This window comes from Excalfactoria chinensis, chromosome 2 (assembly GCF_039878825.1).
Source record: "Excalfactoria chinensis isolate bCotChi1 chromosome 2, bCotChi1.hap2, whole genome shotgun sequence".
Lineage (NCBI taxonomy): Eukaryota > Metazoa > Chordata > Aves > Galliformes > Phasianidae > Excalfactoria > Excalfactoria chinensis.
The window spans coordinates 18,214,885-18,240,484 of NC_092826.1; the positions used below are offsets into that span (position 1 = coordinate 18,214,885).

General features: G+C 41.3%; 1 protein-coding gene across 2 annotated transcripts in view; it reads right to left on the reverse strand.

Moving 5' to 3' along the window:
• Positions 1-25,600, reverse strand: part of ZFPM2 (zinc finger protein, FOG family member 2) — a 305,433-nt gene that overhangs the window by 149,397 nt on the left and 130,436 nt on the right. For both annotated transcript variants that reach the window (XM_072329719.1, XM_072329720.1), the window contains one exon: positions 4,895-5,013. In XM_072329719.1, coding sequence (XP_072185820.1) covers positions 4,895-5,013 — 119 coding nt within the window. The remainder of the gene's footprint in view (positions 1-4,894; positions 5,014-25,600) is intronic.

A 25,600-nucleotide genomic window follows, 5' to 3' on the forward strand; every position in this document is an offset into this window, starting at 1 on the left:
GTCTGTTAGTCAAAACACTGATATTTATCCTCAAGAAGACCCAGGAATATGTTGTCAATCTCTTTTGAGCATAGAAGGTTTGAAAAGGCATCTTCTTTCAATAAATCTCAAGAAATCAAAAATAAAGCCTTTTATTTATTTCCATGGACTACAGTAGATATAGAGTGCACAATAAGACTACTTGATAGAGAAAATTCTCAGCTAAAAAGATCTGTTTGTCAACACAGTCAACACCATTAGCTGTGCATTTTGGCCAGCAATGAACAAGAGCCTGCATGCCACGCTACTAAAAATGGGTACCAACAGAGATGACCCACTGTTTCACAGATGCTAAGATGGCATTGCTCCCTTCAAATACTTGAAAGGTGCTTACAGCGAGAGCAGGGTTGGTCTCTTCACACTGGTGACAGGTGAAAGGACGAGGGGAAATGGCCTCAAGTTGCAACAGGGGAAGTTTAGGTTGAATATCAGGAAAAACTTCTTTACAGAAAGGGTTGTTAAGCACTGGCATAGGCTCCCCAGGGAGTTGGTTGAGTCATCATCCCTGCATGTGTTTAACAACTGTTTAGATGTGGTGCTCAAGGACAAGATTTAGTGGAGGGTTGTTAGAGTTAGGGTAATATGGTTGGTGCATGGTTGGACTTGATCTTTAAGGTCTTTTCCAACCTGATATATTCTATGATTCTATGATTCTATGATTCTATGATTTCTGTTGAAACACACCACCCACCACCTCACTGTGCTCACATCCACTGTTTAGTCTCCAGAAACATTCAGCAAGCATCAATGAATGTCAGTGGGTGCCAATTTTCTGCAGTTCCACACCTTTGCTTCATCCACACTTCCATGTTAGGCACCATTCTGTCAGACTGCCCCTCTGCTGCCATCTCTCACACAGCAACAGCATTTAATGGGATACTGGTGGGCAGGTTCAACCGCTATGGCCACATCACCAACATCTGCCTCTGATGTCTTGGGACATAATAAAACAGGAGACATTACATTCAGAATAGCCCTCGTATTTCTCTTATAATCCTGAGAATTTTTTTTTTTTTTGGTCACATATAGGTATGACAGCAAACTTGCCCAGTACAAAATGGCAATGCCATTACCTTCAGGCATCCATGCACTGTGATGGTTCAGTTTCAAAACATTGGCATTTCATTTTCTTGGGATTGTCAACCGCTATCCTTGCAGCAGAAAGGAATGAGAACGGGAGAGGAATGGAGGGAAAAGGAAAGAACATCCAACTGTGCCTATAGGTACAAAAACCAGCAGCAAGAGCATTGTTCCAGTTTGGCTAAATTACAGGAACAGGTCATTAAAACTGTCAAAATAGGAGATTTATCACTCTAAATATAAGTATGCAAATAGATGACTATAAGTGTTTAGATAATGGCATAAGGAGTTCTTAAATTCATATTGAAATGGGAACTAAATGCCTAGAAAACTTCTAATATTTATGTTCGCTCTTTGTTCTTAAAAAGCAACACTAATAAGATTTCTGATGGCTGTGTACAGATTTTTTCAGCAGTAGTAATGCAATGGAGCAAGTTATGGCATAATGAGTGTTAAATGTTTCAAAATTCATGATTGTTTGCTGACTCTTAGATGACAAAAATTAAGAACGTGATTAGTCATTGAGCTCTCAAGTCTACCACTAGAGTTGAAGTACTCTGAAATCATGACAAGGGACCATGCTCCATCGCATCTCCTGACAGTGCTGTGGCACTGCTGATGAAGTCAACAGCTGCTATTCCTGTTGCAACTTTGAACAGCACTTAAATCGTTTTCGTTCAAGGTACCCAACCTTCTCCTGCTCTGAGATGTATATTGTTAATATACTTCAAGACAGAAACTTGAAAGATCTAAAAAGTATTTGACATCTGGCACAGTGACTCAATTAATTACCATGCTGAATTAATTAACTTGCTCTGTCTCCTGAGCCAACAGCAATGAGTCTTTGTTCAGCACCATAGCAATGACTGAAATATGAGCCACTTTTACCTGATATTATAAGTAATGACTGTATAAAGTGCTGGGTGAAAGGACAGCAAGTAAGCAGTAACATACTGCTTAGTGAATCCCAAGGCAAGTAAATCCTGTGAGGCTAAGTGCTATTGCTAACCCTAAAAGTCCGTGAAGTCAGGTAAAATACCTACTAGTAACCACCAACATCTTTTCTAAGAAGGAGTCCAGCTGCAAGAATTGTGGTACTTAACTGAGTTCCACTATTTTTTTCTTTCCTTTTCTCTCTACACTAAAAATACACATTAAAGCTTTTTTCCAGAGATGATTTGATGTCTGTAACAGTGCAATGTTTGAAGTTCTCATTAAGAAATGAACTAAACCTGACATCAGCAGCTGATGCGAAAGTTTGATTGAATTCTGGAAACGTTAAGGCTTTACCCAAATGAGCTTTCCAAAACTGATACAAATAACTTAAGTAAACAAACACAAAGTCCCCTTGTGAACAACAGAGAGCATGTATGGCAATGAGGAAAGGAATCAAATGTGCAAAGCAAACAGAAATATCGTAAATAAACTAGAATCATTTCAAAGGGGAAAAAAAATGCTAGAGGAAAAATGTTGAAGCTGGTACTGGGTTTGTGTCGTTTATACTGTAAATTAAGGATCTACCAAAGGATTTACATTTCTTTACGCAGCATTTGAAACTAACAAGTGTAGGACTGCAGGAAACACATGATACTTGGGAAAAAGAAATATTACTTAGAAACACAGAATAATTCAGGTCAGAAGGCACCTCCTGTCAAACTTCTGCTCAAAGCATAGCAAACTTCAAAGTTAGATTCAACTTTGAAGATGACTCAAGACCACACCCAGTTCAGTTTTAACTGTCTCAGAGAATGGGGGTCAAAACAATATTGCTAAGGACTACGTTTCCATTTACAGGTACTTTTTCAGATTACAAAATGCATTTGTGATAAATAGCAGGCTGAACAGAAATAAAATCTAACATGTCAGCAAAAATTAGACTTTCTAAATTGACAAGAAGCAAGGAAGGACCTTCCCAACTTAGTGAAGACAGAAGTCCTTCTGAACATTTTTATCCCACATCTCTCTGAATTAGGTTGAGAAAGTCATTCCACCTCATGATAACCACCAAAAGAAAAAGTCTATTATTGTCACTATGGTTTTAGTAAAAAACAAAATATTTTAGCTAATTGTTTCTGTTACAGAAAAAGTCCAGATTTCAAAGTAATAGCAGACCCTAATGTATGCCTGTAAAACTGAGAGAGAAGAAAGCTCCTGCAGGAAGGATTGCAGTTGTTCCACCCCGCTTCAGAATATAAACATGAAACAAAATGAAACTGATCCTAAGGATATCTGATAATAATAACTTTTGTAGTGACAGCTCAATCATCAACAGCTCCCATACTCAAACATTAACTTCAAGTTTCATACACCTGAGGAAGAGGTAGAAGTGGTCAGGGCAATAGGTAGAACACAAAGCTAGTGTTTTTCCTAAGGTCTTATACAAACTGACCTCAAGACACATCAATACTAAGGTTTCTGTTGCATGGACATTGATGAGAGTTGTGACTGGAATCTAAGAAAGACCATTTGAGTCACAGATAGTTGTCACAAATGAGATTTTGTGAAAATCATTTTGAGAATGCTTATAGACTAACAAACTAAGAATAAAAACAAAATGAGGAAAATGGAGAAAATGAAGACAGGTATTCCAATTTTCCATTTTTTCCCTTTCTAAGTGTAAGACACTTATAGCGTCCATTACTTTTGAAAATGCATCCTTTATCCAGGTGAGCTTTCAGAAATAGATCTCAAATACAAGAGCATAGGTTCTCCAGGGAAGAGTGAAAGAATTTCAGCTTCCTCCTCTCATCCAGCTCCACATGTCCCCTCTCTCTTGTGTCTGCTGATGCTGCCTTAGCAACTCAGCACTTCCCACTCTTCAGTTCTTCCAATAACAGGATGATATCCCTTACACTGGGAAGTTCAGTTCTCAATTTACAGCAGAGATGCATCTGCCCCAGAGGTGTGTAATACAGAACTGTGTAATAGTTCCACGGGTTTTTGTGTTAATCCCTTCATGCAAAATCTGTAATTGCAAGTAGTGATAGAACTGAACTACTTTTTAGTAGTATCTCATGGGGAATGTATACTCCCAAATTGCCTAAGCCCCTTTTCCTAGAGTTGTTTGTTGCTTCTTTTATTATGGGCTCACCTTTCCAGATATTCCTGGAAAACTGATCTGAACTATATACAGATAATATTGAAGCTCAGGGTTGAAACCAATTCAAACAAAAATGAAATGAAGAACTAGGAACAACATGGATTTTCAGCATGTGGAGCTGAGGTCAGAAAAATATTACTTACAAGTAATATGGCCCACATATTTTCTGCATCAGAATAATAATTAAAAGTCCAGTTAAAATATATAGTACATGGCAAATGTCTTTCTATATCTTCCAAAACAACTGTAAGCCAGTGAGACATTTTGCTACATTCAACAATCTTATTATTTAGTCAGACAATAAATTTTAGCTTAAACCAGTGTAGCTATTTATCTTCTATGCCACCCAATAATATAAATTAAATACTGAACAACTGATGCTATGAAAAACTTTACACAATACTAAAAATCAGATGCTGCTGCCGAAAGGGAGCAGCATGGTTCTGAAAACAAGGAAATAACACTTCCTTTCTTCCTGTAAAATAGCAAGGTTACTATTATTAACCTGTGTTACAAATATCTTTACGTGGACGGCTGCAATAGGCTCACTAATTTGAAGTGATCCCAATACCACTGCCCATGAGAGCTAACAAAGGCTGTTTTCCAAATGCTCCGGCTGCATAACGACCCAGGCTGTCCCCCACAGAAGCAAGGTGCTTGGGAGCACCTACATACCAAGGTGTTGTTGTTGAGATCCATCTTCCCTGTGAAGGGCCCCCACGTCGTCCCCACTGGGAGCTGCTGTCGGCTATGGACCTTGCGTTCCCCATCCTTCTGGACCACTTCCAGTTCCCCTGCAAACAAAGAGCACAAGCAGCGCTTAGAGGGTTCACTCCTACCCTGACAGTAGACACATCCATGTTTGTTGTGCATGCATGGCATTCAGAGGATCCCTGGAATGAGAATTAATTGCACTTGTCTGAAAAAACAACCAATCTGGTCATCCTGCAGAAGAAAAACAAATCTCTTCCTTTACAATTTATTCAAGGGTGATCTAGAAGGTTGCATTTTTTTTCTACCTTTTCACAGGCAGAATGGTTTGAAGGCATTTTTAGTCAGAAAAGTGGATTCAAGAAAGTTCTTAAAAAATGCTGAGGAGGGGGAAGACGATAGCTGAGAGTGCAACAGCCCCTGGTACATGAGCCTCCGTGATCCATTTCACTGTCAGAAGAGCACATTCTAAAGCATTTGGCTCCCAAATACTTTTTAAACATATTTCACAGTGAGAAAACCCAGAGCAACTCCACTCATTTTGAAGACACTGCTGAAAATATTTACTAGAATTAATTACAAAGAGATTTTGAATGGAGTGATGTATAGGAAGCACCCTTTCAGAATTAGGCCCAAAATAATTTAACTTGCTAGATTAAGACTTTAACAGAATGTGCAAAAGCAATGGAGGGGTAAAGAATGATTTCTGTATTATTAGTATGTACTAATTCTTCCTTTTTCATATGGATATTTCGTTTTTGAAAGTACAGACTTCAAAATTAACACCCTAAAGTGTTACTGCAGTTCACTTTGACTTCCCTGGTTTTAATTATATTACAGGATTTTAAAAAAGGACTCTGGACAACTCTTTTTTGCAAAGGAATTTCCTCAATAAGTCTGTTTTCCTTTGAACAAATACTATAGTTAGAAGCGCAAGAGCAGATACATTCACATCCAAAATTACACAATTTCCAGTGTTCTTCTCTAAAACAATACATTCTCTTTTCCAACTTTAAGAGGGATAAGACTTAGCAGTGGGGATGGATTTAGTGCTTTCCTCATCGATCATTTCCCATTTGCTCAAGTTGTTACCCAGGTTTGCCATTCCTGCAGGTGGGCACAAAGGCTGAAAATTGGCTGCAGCCCCCATGTGTGCAGAACTCCCCCCACCTCACTGCAGCCCTGCTTCTGCAATCTGCTGAGTCCCTTCCCTTCCTCCCCCTAAGCAGCAGCAACGCCTGCCGTTTGCAGCAGCACATACCCTCTCAACAACTCTCCCCCTAATCAGGGCCATGCTTTTGCACAAACAGTGGGGAAGTCCAACTATGTAAGAAGTGAACTCATCCCAGATTTAGAACTGGCAATTGCTGAGAAATTAACCTTGGGTTTGAGGAAGTGAGTAACTCCTCCTGGCTTGCCGGCAGTCTCCACAGACTTCCCCCAATGAGCCATTCCTGTGAATGCCTGCATTTGTGCCTCAGCCAGGCTGCAGAAGTTCTCTTGAGTTAATCTCGACCATTTTTCCAAAGAGGAGACTTGATTCCTGCTTCCATTTCCAAGCACAAAAATCTAAATTCCACCTCTGAGTGTTGCAGATTACAAAGCTACTCTATGTAAAATTGTTCATCAGGTCCTCCTTGCAAACAGGAACAAATCTGGGATATAGAGCTGTACCAGTTTACAAAAGCTTGCATGTATGCAGGTGAGCTATCATCATGACAGAACTCTGACAGCTTAAATGGCAGTATGTAAGTGGCAAAGGTTATTATGGATATATTATATATCATTTACATATGTGATATATATGCATCCAAACAGAAATACACATACATATGCACTTTTTTTCACTGTCACAGGTACACGGTCACAAATCATTTGAACCTCAAAATATCTCTTTATATGTTAATTATGGAAGACAGGATTCTTTCTGGTACTGCAAGGCAAATTGATCACTTACACATACTGCAGCATTTTCTTTTTACACAGAGATGAAAACTACAGCATTTACTTGCTTTTACACCCTAAAAAACAGCCACGTCTATGGACATGTCACATTTAACTGATACCAGAGGAATCATGAGAATCTTTGAAAACCCTTTTAAAAAATAATTCAGCCTCCCTTTCTGCCACTGACATTTTTCATCTGAAAAGGGTTCAGACACAGTCAAACAGTGACTTCTTATCTGTACCTGTGGATTTACAAGCAGGCCTGTCTTTTAATGGATTAAGAACGACAAACTTGGGGCAGATCATCCAGTGATATCCAAAAACCTACCTAAGTTTTAAGGTACACATCATTACGCTTTATATTTTAAATAAGATTAATAACACAAATCTTATATCTGATAAGTATTTCAGGTTTGAGGCAGACATAAAAAATGAGCTGATATTTTCCAAAAGTGTATTTTTTTTTTTCATCCCTTTGAGACTTGAGTAAGTTAATATAAATTCTTTCTCTTTTGTTACAGTCCCATGTTGTATTTTGGGCAATACTTTCCAGGATGTATTTATGCACTGGATGCACTGCAGATGGGATGACAACATGCACAGCTGTACTGGAGTTGTATTTCCCTTCCATCAAGACTACCATAACAGAGAGCATCAGGTTGCAAACAGAATTACAGATCATGTTGTTTCATAACCTTCTTTTTTTTCCTTGATCATCTTTTTCTAAATAAGATACATCTTTCTATGGTCACCATTAACAGCATCCATTTTTAATTTGATGGTGTCATGGGTTTGCAACTTTGTAATTTTGCTATCAGTATTCCACATCATAACATCATGTTAAGCATAGATAATTTTGACGAATCTGCTGCTCACAGAAAGAAGACTACATGTCCCAGGGAGCACCACGGTCAGTCAAATGACCAGGACTATATAATCTCACTTCAGTGCTGGACTCGCTCTCTTGGATCCTGCCAGCCAGGGGGAGAGCCGTGTGGGAGCGTTCCAGCCGTTTCGCCTAGAGTTACAGTAGGCCTCTCGGTTTCGGGACTCACTCTCTCTTATTTTACTTGATTCGTTAGCTTTAATTCCAATTATATTGTATTATATTGTGTTATTCTGTATTCCGATATAGTATTTAGTAAAATAGTGTGCCTCCTTAGATCGTTGCCGCTGTATTTATTTTCTCTTTCCCTGTTTTCCTTTCCTTTCTGGGCCAGCGGCCTGCGGGCCGACTGCCCCCTGTCATGGGTGCAGGTAGATTTTAGGCTAACCCACGACAGGATTTTGGTGGAGAATCGGGCAAGTTGCCGTTTTTTTTTCCAGCTGTGGCAAGTTGCCGTTTTTTTTTCTGCTGTTCTTTTAGCTTCTTACAGAGCTGCAGAGTTTTTACAGAGTTTTCTCGTTAAGGAGCTATCTAAGTTTACGTTTCTGCACCTGGGAGCTTGACCTTGAAAAGTCCAGGCGGACCGCCAATACCCCGGAATAGTTTACAAACTTTGAGGTCTTGAAATCCAGGCAGACTGCCAACAGCCCAGTATATTTTGTAAACTTGAGCTCTACTTTTTTTCCCCGCTGTTGAAGAAAATAGATAAATAAATAAATAAGAATGTGGCCTCTAATTGAATTATTTTGCAAAGCATTGCATGCTATTGGTTCTTCCGTTGTAATGATCCAAACCTATTGGGCCATAATTAAGCTCGCCACTTTTATCTATGGGGCTATAGGCATATACAATCGATTGAAACCATTTTTAGAAATGCTTACTTGGTACCTGCATACAGCTCCAGAAGCTCCAAAAGGAGCAACTAATATTACAGAAATGGTGGTTTTCGAGCATGTTCCTCGTTCTTTTTTTGAATCTTTTATACAGTTTTTGAAAGCCCAGTTGACCACACTGTCAATTGAGTTTCTCGTGTCAATCTCCCTAAACTTACTGTTTATTGTTCTATTTATCAGTATCTGGATTTATAACATTCTGAGGAAGTCTTCCCCAGAACCAGAGAATACTGAATGGCAGGGAGTGTGGAGAGGATTTGGAGAGATTTTTAAGGGAAAGACATCTTCAGTGTCATGGAGCTTTACTCCTGAACACTTGAAGAATCCCGAAAGTTTGATAGAATATTTGAGACAGGAATGTTGTGGCTCAGGAAGATCTCAGGAGGCACAAATGACTTGGGGCCTGGCTAAAGCTTATCGGGCCTTATTCAATACCATTCCAAAGAGTCTCAGAGCTGAGAGAGAGAGTCTCAAAGCTGAGAGAGAGAGTCTCAAAGCTGAGAGAGAGAGTCTCAGAGCTGAAAAGGCAGAGAGGGAAAAAGTTTTGGAAGCTGAGAGAGAGAGTCTCAGAGCTGAAAAGGCAGAGAGGGAAAAAGTTTTGGAAGCTGAGAGAGAGAGTCTCAGAGCTGAAAGGGCAGAGAGGGAAAAAGTTTTGGAAGCTGAGAGAGAGAGTCTTAAGGCTGAGAAAGAGAGTCTCAGGGAGGCAGTACGAAATGAGCGAGAGAGTTTCCAGGCCAAGCGAGAGAATCTCTGGGCTGAGAAGGAGAGTCTCCTAGCTGAGAGAAATAGCCTCCTGCAACAACGAGATGCACTCTGGGCCGAGAAGGAGAGTCTCCTAGCTGAGAGAAATAGCCTCCTACAACAACGAGACGCACTCTGGTATGAGAAGGAGAGTCTCATAGTTGAGAGAAGAGACCTCTTACAGCAACGAGACTCATTTTGGTATGAGGGAGAGGCTCTCAGAAATGAGAAAGGCTCCCTACAATCCAAACTTGACACTCTCCAGTCTGAGCAAGACACCCTCCGGTCAGAGCACAATGCTCTCCAGTCTAAGTACAGCGCCCTCCAGTCTGAGCAAGACACCCTCCGGTCAGAGCACAATGCTCTCCAGTCTAAGTACAGCGCCCTCCAGTTTGAGCGTATAACCCTCCAGTCTGAGAGGGACATCCTCCAGTCCGAGTATGATATCTTCCAGTCTGAGTACGACGCCCTCCGTTCTGAGAGTAATACCCTCCGATCTGAGCGAGACACTCTCCGGTCCGAGTACAACGCCCTCCAGTCCAAACTCAACACTCTCCAGTCTGAGTGCGACACTCTCCAGTCCGAGCACGATGCCCTCCAGTCCAAACACGACACTCTCCAGCCCAAGCGCGACATTCTCTGGTCCGAGTACAACGCCCTCCAGTCCGAGCACAACGCCCTCCAGTCCGAGCGTAATACTCTCCGATCCGAGAGAGACGCCCTCCGGTCTGAATATGACGCCCTCCAGTCTGAGCACAACATCCTCCAGTTTGAGCGTAACACCCTCCGATCTGAGCGAGACACCCTCCGGTTCGAGCGCGACAACCTCCAGACTGAGTACGGTGCCATCCTGTTTGATCGTAACTCCCTCCGGAATCACATAGGTGCCCTCCAGTCCATGTATGATACCCTCCAGTCTGAGAGGGACATCCTTGAATCTGAACTGAACGCCCTCAGAGACGGACTCCAACCTAACTTGGAGGGCATTAAAATCAGCCAATCTGATCAATCACAGGGGGCACCAGATTCAATGTTGGTTGCCCCTGTAAGAGGACGAAAAACGAAACGAGTTTCAACTCAGTTAGAACAACCACTGGAGGTAGAAGAGCAGAGGGTGATAGAAGAGCAGGAGGAGGCAGAAGAAAAGAGAAAAGAAAGGGAGGGTGAACTGGAGGAAATAGAGGAAATAGGAGAGGAGGAGCCAAGAATTAGATTTTCTATGCCAGAATTTCTTGCCCCCAAAATTTCAAATGGGGGGTCCTCATCAATACAGTTGCCGCCATCAACACCAAGGACTCCTGGAAGAGCAAGAGGTGAGGAAAAAATCACAACTCTTACTGATCGATCCTTAAAACTGAGTGAAATTCGGGATCTAAGAAAGGACTATGCACGCCAGCCAAAAGAATCTATAGCTGCTTGGTTACTTCGATGTTGGGACAATGGGGCCAACAGTGTGTGGCTCGATGGCAATGAAGCTCGCCAACTGGGTAGTGTTTCCAGGGACTCACGTGTGGATAGAGGTATTGGCACATGCCAAGATGAGTCCTACACCCTCTGGACGAGGATGCTGTTAGCAGTAAAAGAAAGATTTCCCCTTAAACAGGATCTGACACCTGAGGAAAAGAAATGGACTGATATAGAGACCGGTATTCGACATTTGAGAGAACGTGCTGTGGTGGAAATGCTATACAGCCCTAATTTCAGACATGATGATCCTAACCAATTACATGATCCTGAGACAGTCCGTGTTTCACGCCTTATGTGGCGTGCATTTACAAGGACTGCACCAAGAGAGCATGCTAGTGCACTAGCAATAATATATGGCACAGGGGCAAGGGAACCCCCTGTGAGTGAACTGATTGATAAAATTCATGGAATTGAGTTATTTATAAACACTATAGGAGTTTGCATCTCAGCCGTAATTAAAGGGTTAGATAAAGTGGAAAATACAATTAAACGGTTAGATAAAGTGGAAGACACACAGAATGATATTATAGATATGTTGACTACTGTGCCCGATGTTGATGGATCCATGATGGTACAAGATGATGGGGACCAGGATTCCCACGACAACCTATCGGGAAAACTGAACCAAGCAAGATCCTCCCGTCCTGTATCATTGAAGATCTCAACCATAAAAAAGAGACGTCTTCGTGTTGGAGCAAATGACAACAGTAAGGTCATACGTTTTGCCTTGTTGTTTTTCCTGCGTAGCCATGGAGAGGATATAAAGAAGTGGAGTAATTCACCCACTTCTGCACTCCAGGCACGAGTGAAAGAATTACAACGCAAGTTAGTCATCAAGGCGGACCCTTCCAGAAGGGGGAAGGCTCCAGTTGCCGCAAGCCGTCGAGGTAACCAATAGAGGGGCCCTGCCCCCAGCCAGGGGGGGGAAAGGGACAATAGAGTATACTGGACTGTGTGGATTAGGTGGCCTGGCACATCTCAACCACAGAAATATAAGGCCCTGGTGGACACTGGTGCACAGTGCACCCTAATGCCCTCCAGTCACCAAGGGACACAATCAATAAATATCCATGGAGTGACTGGGGGTTCCCAAGAATTGACTATATTGGAGGCCGAAATAAGCCTCACTGGTAAAGACTGGCAGAAACATCCTATAGTGACTGGTCCAGAGGCTCCATGTATATTAGGTATCGATTACCTCAGGATGGGATATTTTAAGGATCCCAAGGGGTATCGATGGGCCTTTGGAATAGCTGCTGTTAACACAAACGGTGTTAAGCAGCTGTCAGTTTTACCTGATCTGTCAGATGATCCTTCTGCTGTGGGGTTGCTCCAGGTAAAAGATCAAGAGGTACCAATTGCCACCAAAGTGGTGCACAGACGGCAGTACCGCACCAATAGGGACTCATTGCTTCCCATTCACGAGTTGATTCGTCAACTAGAAAATCAAGGAGTGATTAGCAAAACTCACTCACCTTTTAACAGTCCCATATGGCCAGTGCGTAAAGCCAGTGGAGAATGGAGGCTGACGGTGGATTACCGCGGTCTGAATGAAGTCACACCACCATTGAGTGCTGCCGTACCAGACATGCTAGAACTCCAGTATGAACTGGAGTCAAAAGAAGCCAAGTGGTATGCCACCATTGACATTGCTAATGCCTTCTTTTCCATCCCATTGGCTGCAGAATGTAGGCCACAGTTTGCTTTTACCTGGAGAGGTGTTCAGTACACCTGGAACCGTCTACCCCAGGGGTGGAAACACAGCCCAACCATTTGCCATGGTTTGATCCAAGCTGTTTTGGAGCAGGGTAATGCTCCCGAGCACTTGCAGTATATTGATGATATTGTCGTGTGGGGTGATACAGCAGCAGAAGTTTTCAGGAAAGGAAAACAAATAATCCAAATTCTTTTGCAAGCTGGTTTTGCTATTAAGCGCAGCAAAGTGAAGGGGCCTGCCCAAGAAATTCAATTCTTAGGTATAAGATGGCAAGATGGGCGTCGTCACATCCCAGCAGATGTGATTGACAAAATCATTGCTATGTCTCCGCCCACCAACAAGACAGAGACCCAATCTTTCTTGGGAGTAGTGGGTTTTTGGAGAATGCATGTCCCAAACTACAGCCACATTGTGAGCCCCCTCTATCAGGTGACACGGAAGAAGAATAATTTCTCATGGGGTCCTGAACAGCAGCAAGCTTTTGAGCAGATAAAGCAAGAGATAGCCCGTGCCGTGGCCTTGGGGCCAGTACGGACGGGACAGGATGTAAAGAACATCCTCTACACTGCTGCTGGAGAAAAAGGTCCCACTTGGAGTTTGTGGCAGAGAGCCTCAGGAGAGACCCGAGGCCGACCCCTAGGATTTTGGAGTCGAGCCTATAAGGGATCTGAAGAGCGCTACACTCCAACTGAGAAGGAGATCTTAGCCGTGTATGAGGGGGTTCGGGCTGCTTCTGAAGTAGTTGGTACCGAAGTACAACTCCTTCTAGCACCTCGCTTGCCAGTAATAAATTGGATGTTTAAAGGACAGGTTCCCTCCACCCATCATGCTACTGATGCCACTTGGAGTAAGTGGATTTCATTAATCACACAACGAGCTCGGATGGGGAAACTCAGCCGTCCTGGAATCCTAGAGGTGATCATGGACTGGCCTGAGGGTAAAAAGTTTGCGACATCGCCCGCAGAGGAGGTGTCACGTGCTAAAGAGGCCCCACCATACAACGAGCTACCAGAAAATGAAAAGAAATTTGCCCTATTTACAGACGGATCATGTCGTATTGTAGGGAAACATCGCAGATGGAAAGCTGCTGTATGGAGTCCCACACGACAAGTTGCAGAGGCCACTGAAGGTAAAGGAGAGTCAAGCCAATTTGCAGAGGTAAAGGCTGTTCAGCTAGCCTTAGAAGTGGCTGAACGGGAGAGGTGGCCGATGCTTCATCTTTATACTGACTCATGGATGGTGGCAAATGCCTTATGGGGGTGGTTGCAGCAGTGGGAACAAGACAACTGGCAACGAAAGGGTAAACCTGTTTGGGCTGCTGAACTGTGGAAAGATATTGCTGCCCGAATAAGGAATATTGTTGTAAAAGTGCGCCATGTAGATGCGCATGTGCCTAAAAGTAAGGCCACTGAAGAACATCAAAACAACCATCAGGTTGATCGAGCTGCCAAGATTGAGGTGGCTCAGATAGACTTGGACTGGCAGAACAAAGGTGAATTATTCCTAGCTCGGTGGGCCCATGAGACGTCGGGTCATCAAGGAAGAGATGCAACATATAAGTGGGCCAGAGACCGAGGGGTGGACTTAACTATGGATGCTATTGCTCAAGTCATTCATGACTGTGAAACATGCGCTATAATTAAACAAGCCAAAAGGATGAAACCTTTTTGGGGGGAAGGGCGATGGCAAAAGTATAAATATGGGGAGGCATGGCAGGTTGATTATATCACCTTGCCACGATCCCGAAATGGTAAACGGTATGTACTCACCATGGTCGAGGCGACCACTGGGTGGCTTGAAACATACGCAGTACCCCATGCTACCGCCCGAAACACCATATTAGGATTGGAAAAGCAAGTCCTGTGGCGGCATGGCACTCCAGAAAGAATTGAATCAGATAATGGAACTCATTTCAAAAATTCCCTTGTAAATACTTGGGCCAAAAATCATGGCATTGAGTGGATTTACCATATTCCCTATCATGCACCGGCATCTGGTAAAATTGAACGATTCAATGGATTGTTAAAAACTATGTTGAAAGCAATGGGCGGCGGAACATATAAAAATTGGGAAAACCATTTAGCAGAAGCCACCTGGTTGGTCAACACTCGAGGATCTGGTAATCGTGGTGGTCCCAACCAATCCAGCTCCCTACGTACCGTAGAGGGAGATAAGGTTCCTGTAGTACATGTAAAGAGCGTGTTAGGAAAAGCGGTTTGGGTCCTTCCAGCATCTGGAAAGGGAAAACCTCTCCGAGGTACTGTTTTTGCCCAGGGACCTGGATGTACTTGGTGGGTGATGCACAAAAATGGGGATGTTCAATGTGTTCCACAAGGGAAATTGATGCTGGGGGAGTGCAGCCAATAATTTCTTGTATATATAAGTAGAGCTTTAAAGATATATGACGAATGTCCAATTATGGTGCAGGACTTAAGATAGTTGGATTAATGTTAAGAAAACATTTTCCGTATACGTAAGCTAGGCATCCTATAAGTAAGTTTTTCCATCTGGGCTCTATATCATGTACTGGCCATGCATGTGTAGAGCACACGTGGAAAGAAGTTTAATTAAAAGGGAATTTGTGGTGGTTGGGAAAGGATGGGTGCACCTTGATGTGGGGGACGCCCCACTAGCACTGCCTTTCCTTTTCACCGCTGTCATATTCCTTTTCCGGCATTTTTGCCATTTTCCTCAACTTAGTAAATAATAGGGTGTTAAGTTATAAAGTTTTATTTTCAGCCTAAGGATTTGCATGAAAATAGATATAAATTGTTAAGAACATAAGGTTGCTGATTGCTCACAACTATATGTGTGTGTGTGTGTGTGTAATAAGCATAATGTAATGATGTAGAATAAGGGGTGGAATGTCATGGGTTTGCAACTTTGTAATTTTGCTATCAGTATTCCACATCATAACATCATGTTAAGCATAGATAATTTTGACGAATCTGCTGCTCACAGAAAGAAGACTACATGTCCCAGGGAGCACCACGGTCAGTCAAATGACCAGGACTATATAATCTCACTTCAGTGCTGGACTCGCTCTCTTGGATCCTGCCAGCCAGGGGGAGAGCCGTGTGGGAGCGTTCCAGCCGTTTCGCCTAGAGTTACAGTAGGCCTCTCGGTTTCGGGACTCACTCTCTCTTATTTTACTTGATTCGTTAGCTTTAATTCCAATTATATTGTATTATATTGTGTTATTCTGTATTCCGATATAGTATTTAGTAAAATAGTGTGCCTCCTTAGATCGTTGCCGCTGTATTTATTTTCTCTTTCCCTGTTTTCCTTTCCTTTCTGGGCCAGCGGCCTGCGGGCCGACTGCCCCCTGTCATGGGTGCAGGTAGATTTTAGGCTAACCCACGACAGATGGATATACATACATGTTAGGAGTTGCAAAAAATAACCTGCTGAAGTGTTCTGGCAAATACATGTGTTTTGGTTACACTCATGCAAGGTGTAACACATTACAATTTGATCCTTAGCAATATAATTGTCACCAAAAATTGTTGGTCAAGAAAACCTAATGTCAAGGGAGGGTAATTTAAAAAATAATACAGCCAAGTAAGGTCTACAAGCATCTGCTAAGATTATTTCTTTCCTACCAGACCCATCTTCATCCCTTTTGTAGAATCACAGCATACACTCCTTTGTCTGCACTAAGTAGGGAAAGGCCAGGGGCTGGTACAGGGGTTTGTAAAAGAAAGATTGCAAATGTCACTGTTAAAAATTCTCTGATGAATACCCCCTGAGCACTGAGCAAAGAGTCTGCAACTTTCCTGTGTTCATTTACAACCTTTTGCTCCTCTGAAATTTTGTGTTTGTTAAATGATATGAAAACAGATTACATCAGGAAGAGTGGCTGAGCTTTCATTGTCATACTAGCACTGGCAGCTAGAGGAGCAAAGCCTCAGCCAGCACTGACTCTTCACAGGTGAAGTAGTGTTTTCTTCTTTTATTATTAATTTGGGGAATTTGTTTGTTTCTTTCCCCAACTTCTACTTCAGCAACACACTTATTTCCAGCTTGCTGAGTAAGTTTACACAAAATATTTGAGACACATAGTATGGGCTAATCAATTTTGGTAAAAGATAATGCTGTTAGTGCTGAGGGCTGTTTCTCTTATCTTGTTGATGTAGCATACTTTTAAAGTCTGTGATTACTCAAAGACTTATGATAGCTGTACTGTAAAAGAAGCCCCAAGTCATGACTCACTAGTAGAGCTACAAAACATCCCATGGCTTTTAAGATATTAGGCCACCTTAGTGGACACAAAACTGGAATGAAATGACTCAATTTAGGACTCTTTCCTGACATTAACATATTGTCTTAGGGATGACACAAAGGGCTTACATAAAACAAAAGGTGGAGGGTTAGTTTAACTTTGCCTTCTCGCAAAGCAAAATCAGAATCATTTTTTAAAATTCACGTATAGCGTAGGTGAATCTGGCAACAGCTCTTGGCCCTTAGGAGGTTTTGACCACAGTTTAAATACCAGACGGATTCAACTGTACATAGCATTTCTGAACGAAAGAGCTCTGGCTTTCATCCACCTGCCCAAACTTTGGAACAAGAAACAGAGGAGTCCGTACCTGAAGGTGAGTAAAGAGCTGAGTTTTAGGATAGAAAAAGGACATTACTTAGTTCAGAAATAATTTTAACCAGACTTACAAATGTTTAACATTATTAAGCACGTAATGGATAGCTTTGGCTGTAGTAGGGCTTTTCTTTTTTGTTTTGTTCTGTTTTTTTTTATCAGGAATAGCTCTGTAAGTGGTGTCTCTAAAAAGGATGAGCAAGCTCTTTCTCTGCTACAATTAGGGACTGGTTACTTGACATGCAGTAGCAAACGGCTCCTTCTTTGCATATTTCCTATGCATAGCCACCTGGCTTCGTTAATGAATATTTTTGCACAGCAAAGAAATAGTGTGCGTCGTAGTTTCAAACAAGGACTGTTCTGAAGTCATAGCTAACGAATGAAAAACACTCTCACAAGTTTTTAAACGCTGCCCAGCCCAGATCTGAAGATCTGCCAGCACTGTTGTGTGCACAGAACAAATTTGTAATTAACACTGGAACCAGCTAATATGTTTACTTTTGCAAACATCCGTTCAAAGAGGGCACAGAACTATCCTTCTACTCATGCGATACTTAACAAGGCATGTCCAATATGAAATGATCATCCACTTGCTTGTCAGGCATAAACTGCATTACTGAGATACCTCCTCTAAATTCTCCTCCCTCAATTTTCAAGTCTCTGAGACATAACACACTCTAAACTACAGTTTCAAACATAAACTTGAAATATGGCGTTCTCTATTCAAGTACTCCAGTCAAACCCTGATAAATCAGGCTGGCCATGCAGTGATCTTATCCTTTCTGACTCTTTAATAAATCGAACCTTGTAAGTTCACGCTGTTGGAAGTTGTCACTAAATGAAATTGTGACCTTATCCGATGCGTGAACTTATCCTGCTGACAACATTTATTGTGTGGATAAGAACGGGGGAGAAAAATAAAAAAAATAAAAAAAAAAAAAAAAAGACTTTTGGTAATTGTGATCTTAGCCATATGTAACAGATGGGATATTTTTGATGTTCATTTAATGATTTGCCTATGATGAGACTACTCTCAAAAAAATAATGTGCTTCATAGGTAAGAGTTAGGTGCATGGGCAAACAACACTGGAAGTGCATAGAGGTAGTGGCTGACAGCAGTGAATCAGAAGCCATTAGTCTAACACAAAGAACTTTGAATTAGCTTGTTATTACATTGGAAAAGATAACATAATGGAGGTGGCAAAACATAAACACTCCCTTTCCACAGGACATATTCAATAGCCAAAAACTCTAAAACAAGTAACTGAGAGACTGAAGCAGTAACCCACCACGTGCTAAGCCATGACACTTTGTGATGAATGAATGCACGAATACCGCACCCCTTTTCAGCACCGACTGGAAAGTTGCCACTGCTGTTGTGGAGGAGGGTTACCTATAAGAACAATTCACACACCTATGTTATGAAAGTGGTCAATCATCTAACATCATCAGGTTTGTTTGTCAGGGATTTAAGACATCCTTTTACATAATTCAGTCCAGGAACGTGCTTGAATCCACATCTCTCCGCTGCTGACAGCACTACACTGAGTCACCAGCTCAGTCACTCTGGAATGGGAAGATCTGGGAAGCTTCCAGTTAACATTTCACTTGCAGCACTTCAAAGTGCATTCTGCAATGCAAGCTCTGCAACTATCTCACCTAAAAAGACTCACACATATATGGAATTCAAACGGTAACAAACGAAATTGTAATCAATCTTGAAAATGATTTTATAATTTCCTTTGCAGTAAGGAATGCAGTTCAGGGACTGTCCAGAACCAATTACAAAATTGAATTTTGCTGTTCCAAAAAAGAAGACAGAGGCTTTGCCACTGCTATGGGAGCAGCCCCCTTGCTCTGAAGTCATGGCCAGCCCCCAGCAATTCCTTCCCTGCCCACTCCTCTCCAGTCCCTTCCTTTCCAAAGAGCAAGGCCAACAGGACCTTTTAGAGTGATGACTCTGAGTGAATCAGACACAAGGATAACCTGCAGGTAGCTTCAAGACAACATTTTCCTCTGCCTAGAGACAGACATAGGTCTAGATAGCAGACACAAAGCAGGAGAAGCTGCCGCACATAGCTTCCCTCCTCACTGAGCTGTCAAATGTTGTGCACCTTGCCAGTGCTCTCATAGGGCAGCTGTGCATTCTAGGCGAGGATGAGAAATGAAAAACCTTCTCCATCTTCAGTAACAAAACCCTCACTGCTCTCTACCTTTCTTTATAGCACTGAAAGGCAGAAGCAGTTTATCTCCCCTACCTGCTGCTTGTACTGAAAATGGCAGAGTGCAGGTACTATCCTTATCTTCAACAGCACTGTCCTACAATGGACAATAAAGACAAGGCTATTTTGAAAGTTGAGGACAGGGCAAGAACAAACAGATATTCAGGAAACAAAAAAAGGACCACGAAAGGAGAAAAACAAAATCCAAAAACAAGGCAAGAAAGGGAGTGTCTAAGGAAATAACTGCCTGTATTTTCAAGTTGGGTCCAATCAGGATACAAAGACAGCCTGGAGAAAGGGAAACAGAAGATATTCAGGAAACAGAGGAAGGCAGAAGCCCTGCAGCAGTGAGGAAACACATTTGTACTTCCAGAAGTGACACATATGGACAGAAGTGCATGAATTCACATTTAGAACCAGAATGTAAACACTATTATCCTACTTAGCCAAAGCATGTGTGTTGTTATAAGTACTTAATTTATAAGCTGAGCCACCAAAATAAACCATACTTCTTCTAATACCTCCTTGCTCAGCTGAATAATGGCTAAACTGTACACATGAAGTGTATCAACGCTGCATCCAGTGCTGCAATTTCACCTGACATCTGGTCTAAACCATTTTCTGTCTCCAAGCAGCCAGATAAGAATAGCTCAGTGTAGCTCAGTGCAGACAACCTTTTTTTTTAATATACACTAGGCTCCCACTAACACCACCATACTGGTACAGTACACAGTACTCCACCTTGATAGTGAGACCTTAGCTATAGGTACAAAAGCTGCACCAGATTCCCAACTAGAACACAGAGTTGAGCTCAGTGACGTGAAGGCACATTGTGCCCTACAACATAGGCGGTTTCAAAAGAAGCATGTGCACTGGTACTTATAATAGGTACTTCCAATATAAAGGTCAAATCTATTTGTTAGTTCTTCATTTGTTTATATAAATTCAATACAAAAGAAAGATTTACATTGCTATAATGTCTCACACTCCTATAATGTAGAGAACTAATATGAATGTAACATCACGTCCCATGCTGGAAAAGCACAGACCTGCAGCACCTCTGCATCAATCATGACAATGCGACTTTGGATTTTCAAAATGAGAGGGCCATTAATTACAGAATTGCTAAACTGCACTTACCTGTTTTCAAGGCTAAAGCTCAATTATTATAAAAAATACTGTTTTCTTGTTAGTTAGGAAGAAGTATATGAAGAATACTGTTGCTAGAGTCTGTTTAGCTTCTTAGTGGAGTGGTTTTACTCATCTATAGAGACTTATGTTATTTGGACTGCATTGTTCAACTTACAGAAGCCTACTGAAAGAAAAGCACACTTTACCCTGTCACAGTCCCAAAGAAGAGGCAGCGTTTTCTATGCCAGCTACTGACCACAACAGTCATTGCTATGTCCCTAAATTTGTAGTTGTCTTGTGCTCTAGAAATTGGAAAGAAAACCAGAACTACAGAAGGCTACCACTAATGGGGCAACAGGTGAAGAAGAAAAGATCCTTCTAGGATGCAGAGTTGGAAAGGTTTTTTACTTGCTACACATGCTGTGGAAAAACAGGAGTAGAGATGTTTACAAAAATGCAACTAACAAATAAACAAACAAACATCAACAACAAAAGCAACCAATGCAGCTGAAGAGTCATCTCTGCAGTTTTCCATTAGAGAAATACTGTGCTCTCCATTCTCACATGGACATTCTGTAGTGGCAGAAAGGATTCCCAATTATACACTAACACTGTGCAGAGCCAGTGGGTTGAGTATCCACTTTATCCCAGATACACACAGCTTGCACAGCTTTGCTGCCTCTCTCTCCATCACAGATACACAATACAGAAATGCCAGACTTTGCAAGAGCAGGCTGATGATATTACTGAAGAGGGTTTCTTGATAAGATCATTGTCTGTTTCTGGACTCTCGGGTTTGGTCCCTTCCTCAGCAGAGGAAAAGCCGCCCCTGATAAATGTCCCTTTGTGTGCAGATTCTCCCCAATGTATGCAAAGACATTTCAGTCTTGAGTCCATCTGGCTTTTCAGTTGCGTCAATGAGGCAAAATACAGTAAGAAGTATATGGAGCATTGCATGTAAAATAATAGAAAGTAGAGATAATTAAGAATAAAGCTTGTTTAATTCAGACTCAAACCTTTTTAAAGATAACCTATTATGTAAGCAGAAAACTCAACATTTCATCAACTGTTCTCCAGGACTTTTTGGGATCCTTTTAGATAAAAGATATCTCCGTTTTATTTCAGATCTGGACAATATTAGTTTTATATAATATGCTTTCTAAAAATGCACCATATGCCATTGCATCCCCAACCAATATTATAGGATTTTTGTTTTTTGGGAGAGTTTCTTGTTTGTTTGTTTGTTCTTACTGAAGAACGTCCAGATAGTAATCTACTAAAGTTAGCTTAATACAAAGACTGCCTTATTAGCAATAATGATATGAAATGTATTAAATGAACAAAAATGTTTTGGAAAGTATTCTTTATAAGTCTAAAAGCAAGAGCAGTGAGATCATCTGCGACTGTATCTGTGGTGTCTTCTCAGTTTACAGTACTTATGCTTAGGCACAGGAGGATCTATTTTCATCTCTCATTTGTGTAATAGCAGATGAAGTTATTTGCTTTCCACCAGATATGCACGCTCCGAGCTATAAAATCACTGCATGGATGCTGATTTCTAGCTCAGAGTTTTTAAGTCAGAGTACCCAAATGTCTTACAAAAGAAGAAGATGCTTTAACATGATTTCCCTGTTTCCTTTCAGTGTTTGCAACAAATTTATGAAAGGAGGAGAGGACAAAGAAAAATAAAAAAATAAAAATCTCAACAAAGACTCAAATTTATCAGTGTTTAACGTGACCATCCAAAAGATTTAGTTACTGTGAGATTAGGAAGGAGAAAGGGGGGCTGGGACAAAGGGAGATTGAATGCCATGCTCCAGTGCATGCATGCAATATATAGTTCCATCCATTATAATTATAATTTATATGAAAAGTAAAATTATTATAAATAGAGATAAATGTAGTATAACTATAATGTACAATATCAAGATTCAAATTAATCATTTCTTTGCACTTGCTGGGGATGGCCATGCATAACAGACACATGGCTCTGCACTGCTCCAGCACTCATGAGTTATGTGCTTATCTATATCTTCTATGATCAAGCACCAGCAGTGACCAACACAGCTTTTCACCGCTATTGCCAGACAGGGAATGACTGCTGGTTTTGGACATGGACCAGTGCCCTCACTTGCTTTTTCCATGCCTCAGCCTGGATTATTACACTGCTTTCATATGTGGCTGTATCGTACCATAGCTGGGACTTTGAAGCTGGTGTAAGGAGTGATGCCCATTTATAAGGCAGACTATGTAACTACCAGTGAAATAAACCCTTGAACAGAGATTGAGCACAAGTCCTGTGCACTACCTAAATCCTACTCTGAGGATAACATAAGACTTAAGTAGAATACTGGCCTTGTGGCAGCCTTCCCTACAGGAATGATCTTGACCTTCACATGAATAAGGCCCAGGGACATCATGTGTGTAAAGCACATCCCAATTTGACTTACAAGCTTCCCCTTCAGGAGTGCAGGCTCTGAGAACCCCATTGCTGCTCAGACAGATGCAGTGAGCAAGGAACTCTGTGAGCAGTCCTTGCTGGCAAGCAGGGTCTCCTATGGAGCAGGAGCCTGCAGATGATGCCATGTCATTCTCCTGGAGCGGACTCCCTAGTCTGACTTCACTGCCTAGGTTTTATCTCTATGCAGTGACTGAAAACAAGCCCACATCCTCTAAGGCCTTAGTGAAAATTTTAACCTCAAGGAGTTGTTTAGGGCCACAGAGTGAGTCAATGCTGGCAAAAGAATCAGGACTCCTCACCGTCTCTAACAGTTGCAATCACTGCTTTGGGAAATGTCACAGAGTACATAGAAGAAACTTATCATCTTGAGGAAGTAGGAAAGTATTTCTGGCAAGACGCAGCCATTAAATAGGAAGTATCAACAGAGATCAAAAGAATTATAACTCAGAATATATAAGGGCTTTTTATCCTTTTATTGTGAAATAATTTAAGAATCTAAGAAGTGTAGACTGCTATTAACTGTTTTGAGATAAATTACTTAAGTACACAGAAAGAATCACATTGAAGAGGCTGCAGGTTGACATCTTCATTCTCTCACTGATAAAATAGACAGCTTACAAAATAATATCATATAATATCATAAGAATTCCCCTAAAATATATCTGCTACTTTTCATCCTCTTCAATTAAAAAATAAATAAATAAAAAATCATATGCATTAACTCAAAGAATGAAATTTCTATTTTAGCCATGACTATTATTTCAACATACATAGATACCTTTAAAGTCAACAATGCTTTTCTGATAGAAACAGACAATTTGCTGTACAGTGAGTACTGGAGAAGGACAGTTCTAGTTTACCAGCTGATTTTTTCTCATGTTTTAATCTCACTTAACAACTTACATGAACAGGCTATAGAAAGTATTAACTTAACCAGACAAAAAAATCTAGACAAACGTATTTCACTTTTACATATCCAAGTGATCCATTTCAAAATTGAGCATTACAACACTTGGAAAAACTTCAACCTCAACACAAGCCCTCTGAGCCCTGAACCACCCTCTTGCTGACTGCAAGAACCTCAGTGTAAAAGTCAGTTTGCATCCTGATTCATGTCCCACGGGCACTGTATTCTTGTCTTTGGCAGCAGGCTGGCCAGCCTAGTAAGGCAGGCTTTAAACCAGGCATGCCCAACCTATGGGCTGTGGGCTTCATGCAGCCCAGCACTGCTCGCACTGCAGCCAACCCCTGCCCATGCCATCATGGTGGCTGCTCTTCCTGCCAGAGCCCAGCCCTCAGCACCAACAGAACATTGGTGTGCCAGGAACCCACCTGAGCTGAAACTAGGACACATGGCACAATGTAGTGCCAGCTCAAGTGATGGCAAAAAAGGGTAGGGATTTTGATACACTGGCTTGAGAATAGGTTTCAAGACTGCAAAATAATAATAATAATAATAATAATAATAATAATAATAATAATAATAATAATAATAATAATAATAATAATAATAAATCTATCAATTTTTGGTATATTTGTGACTCCATTTTCAGTCAACATAAATACACCACCTGTGAATTTTCAAATGGGATGTACAGCATTGCAATTAAAAATATGATCATGTCCCTTCTCCAGGCTTTTATAAGCTCTCTCTTACCAGAGAGAAATATCCCTCACTTCACACTCACACCTTACTTGTGTCACCACTTTTGGCATTATGTATATTTTCAAACAACTGTTTTGAAGAATGAAGCACAGGAAAAGCAAAATTTCATCAGAAGTCTCTACTGAACACTCTGAGAGCTCACTGAGAACAGCAGCCACTGCCCTCAAACTGCCCTCAAACTGCCCTCAAGCCACTGCCCTCAAACCAGAGCTGTTAGTTTCACAAAAACAAGATCAAATATCCCACCACTTTTATGCTTTTGTTGCCCTCTTTTTCTATGTATTTTAATAAAAAACATTAAAAATTAAAATACGTTTTGTCATTTTATATACATTAACTATAGTACATATTTAATGAGGGCTGCTCCAAAACTAAAGCCTTCTATTTCATTATGTTGGCCCACATCAGAGGTTGGATGCTGGTGGTACAGCAGTAGAGTGTGAACCTTCCCATCAAAATTCTGTTACACTTTGTTACCATTTGACAGATGGCAGCAGAGGGGCAGTCTGACAAAATGGCGTCTGACATGAAAGCACAGATTAGGAGAAAGTGTGGAATTGAATTTCTCCAAGCAGAAAAAACAATGTCATTCACTGACACTCATCAGCACTTACTGAATATTTGTAGAGACCAAAGAGTGGATGTGGGCATGGTGAGATGGTGAGTGGTGCACTTTTGCAGTGACAACAGCAGACACTGGGTCATCTTCACTGGTACACATTTTTGCAAGTGTAGCATACATGCTCCTGTTCTTGCTGGAAAGAATGCATAGCTAATGGTGGTGACTATGTTGAAAAACAGTGCTTTGTAGGTGAAAATTTGCTCAAAGTGTTATTATGCTCTTTGTATCTTTTGTTGTTTCCATGGAAATAATTAGGAGGCATTACTTTTAGAGTGACCTATGTATACATGACTCAATACAATTCCTCTTCACTCACAACATAG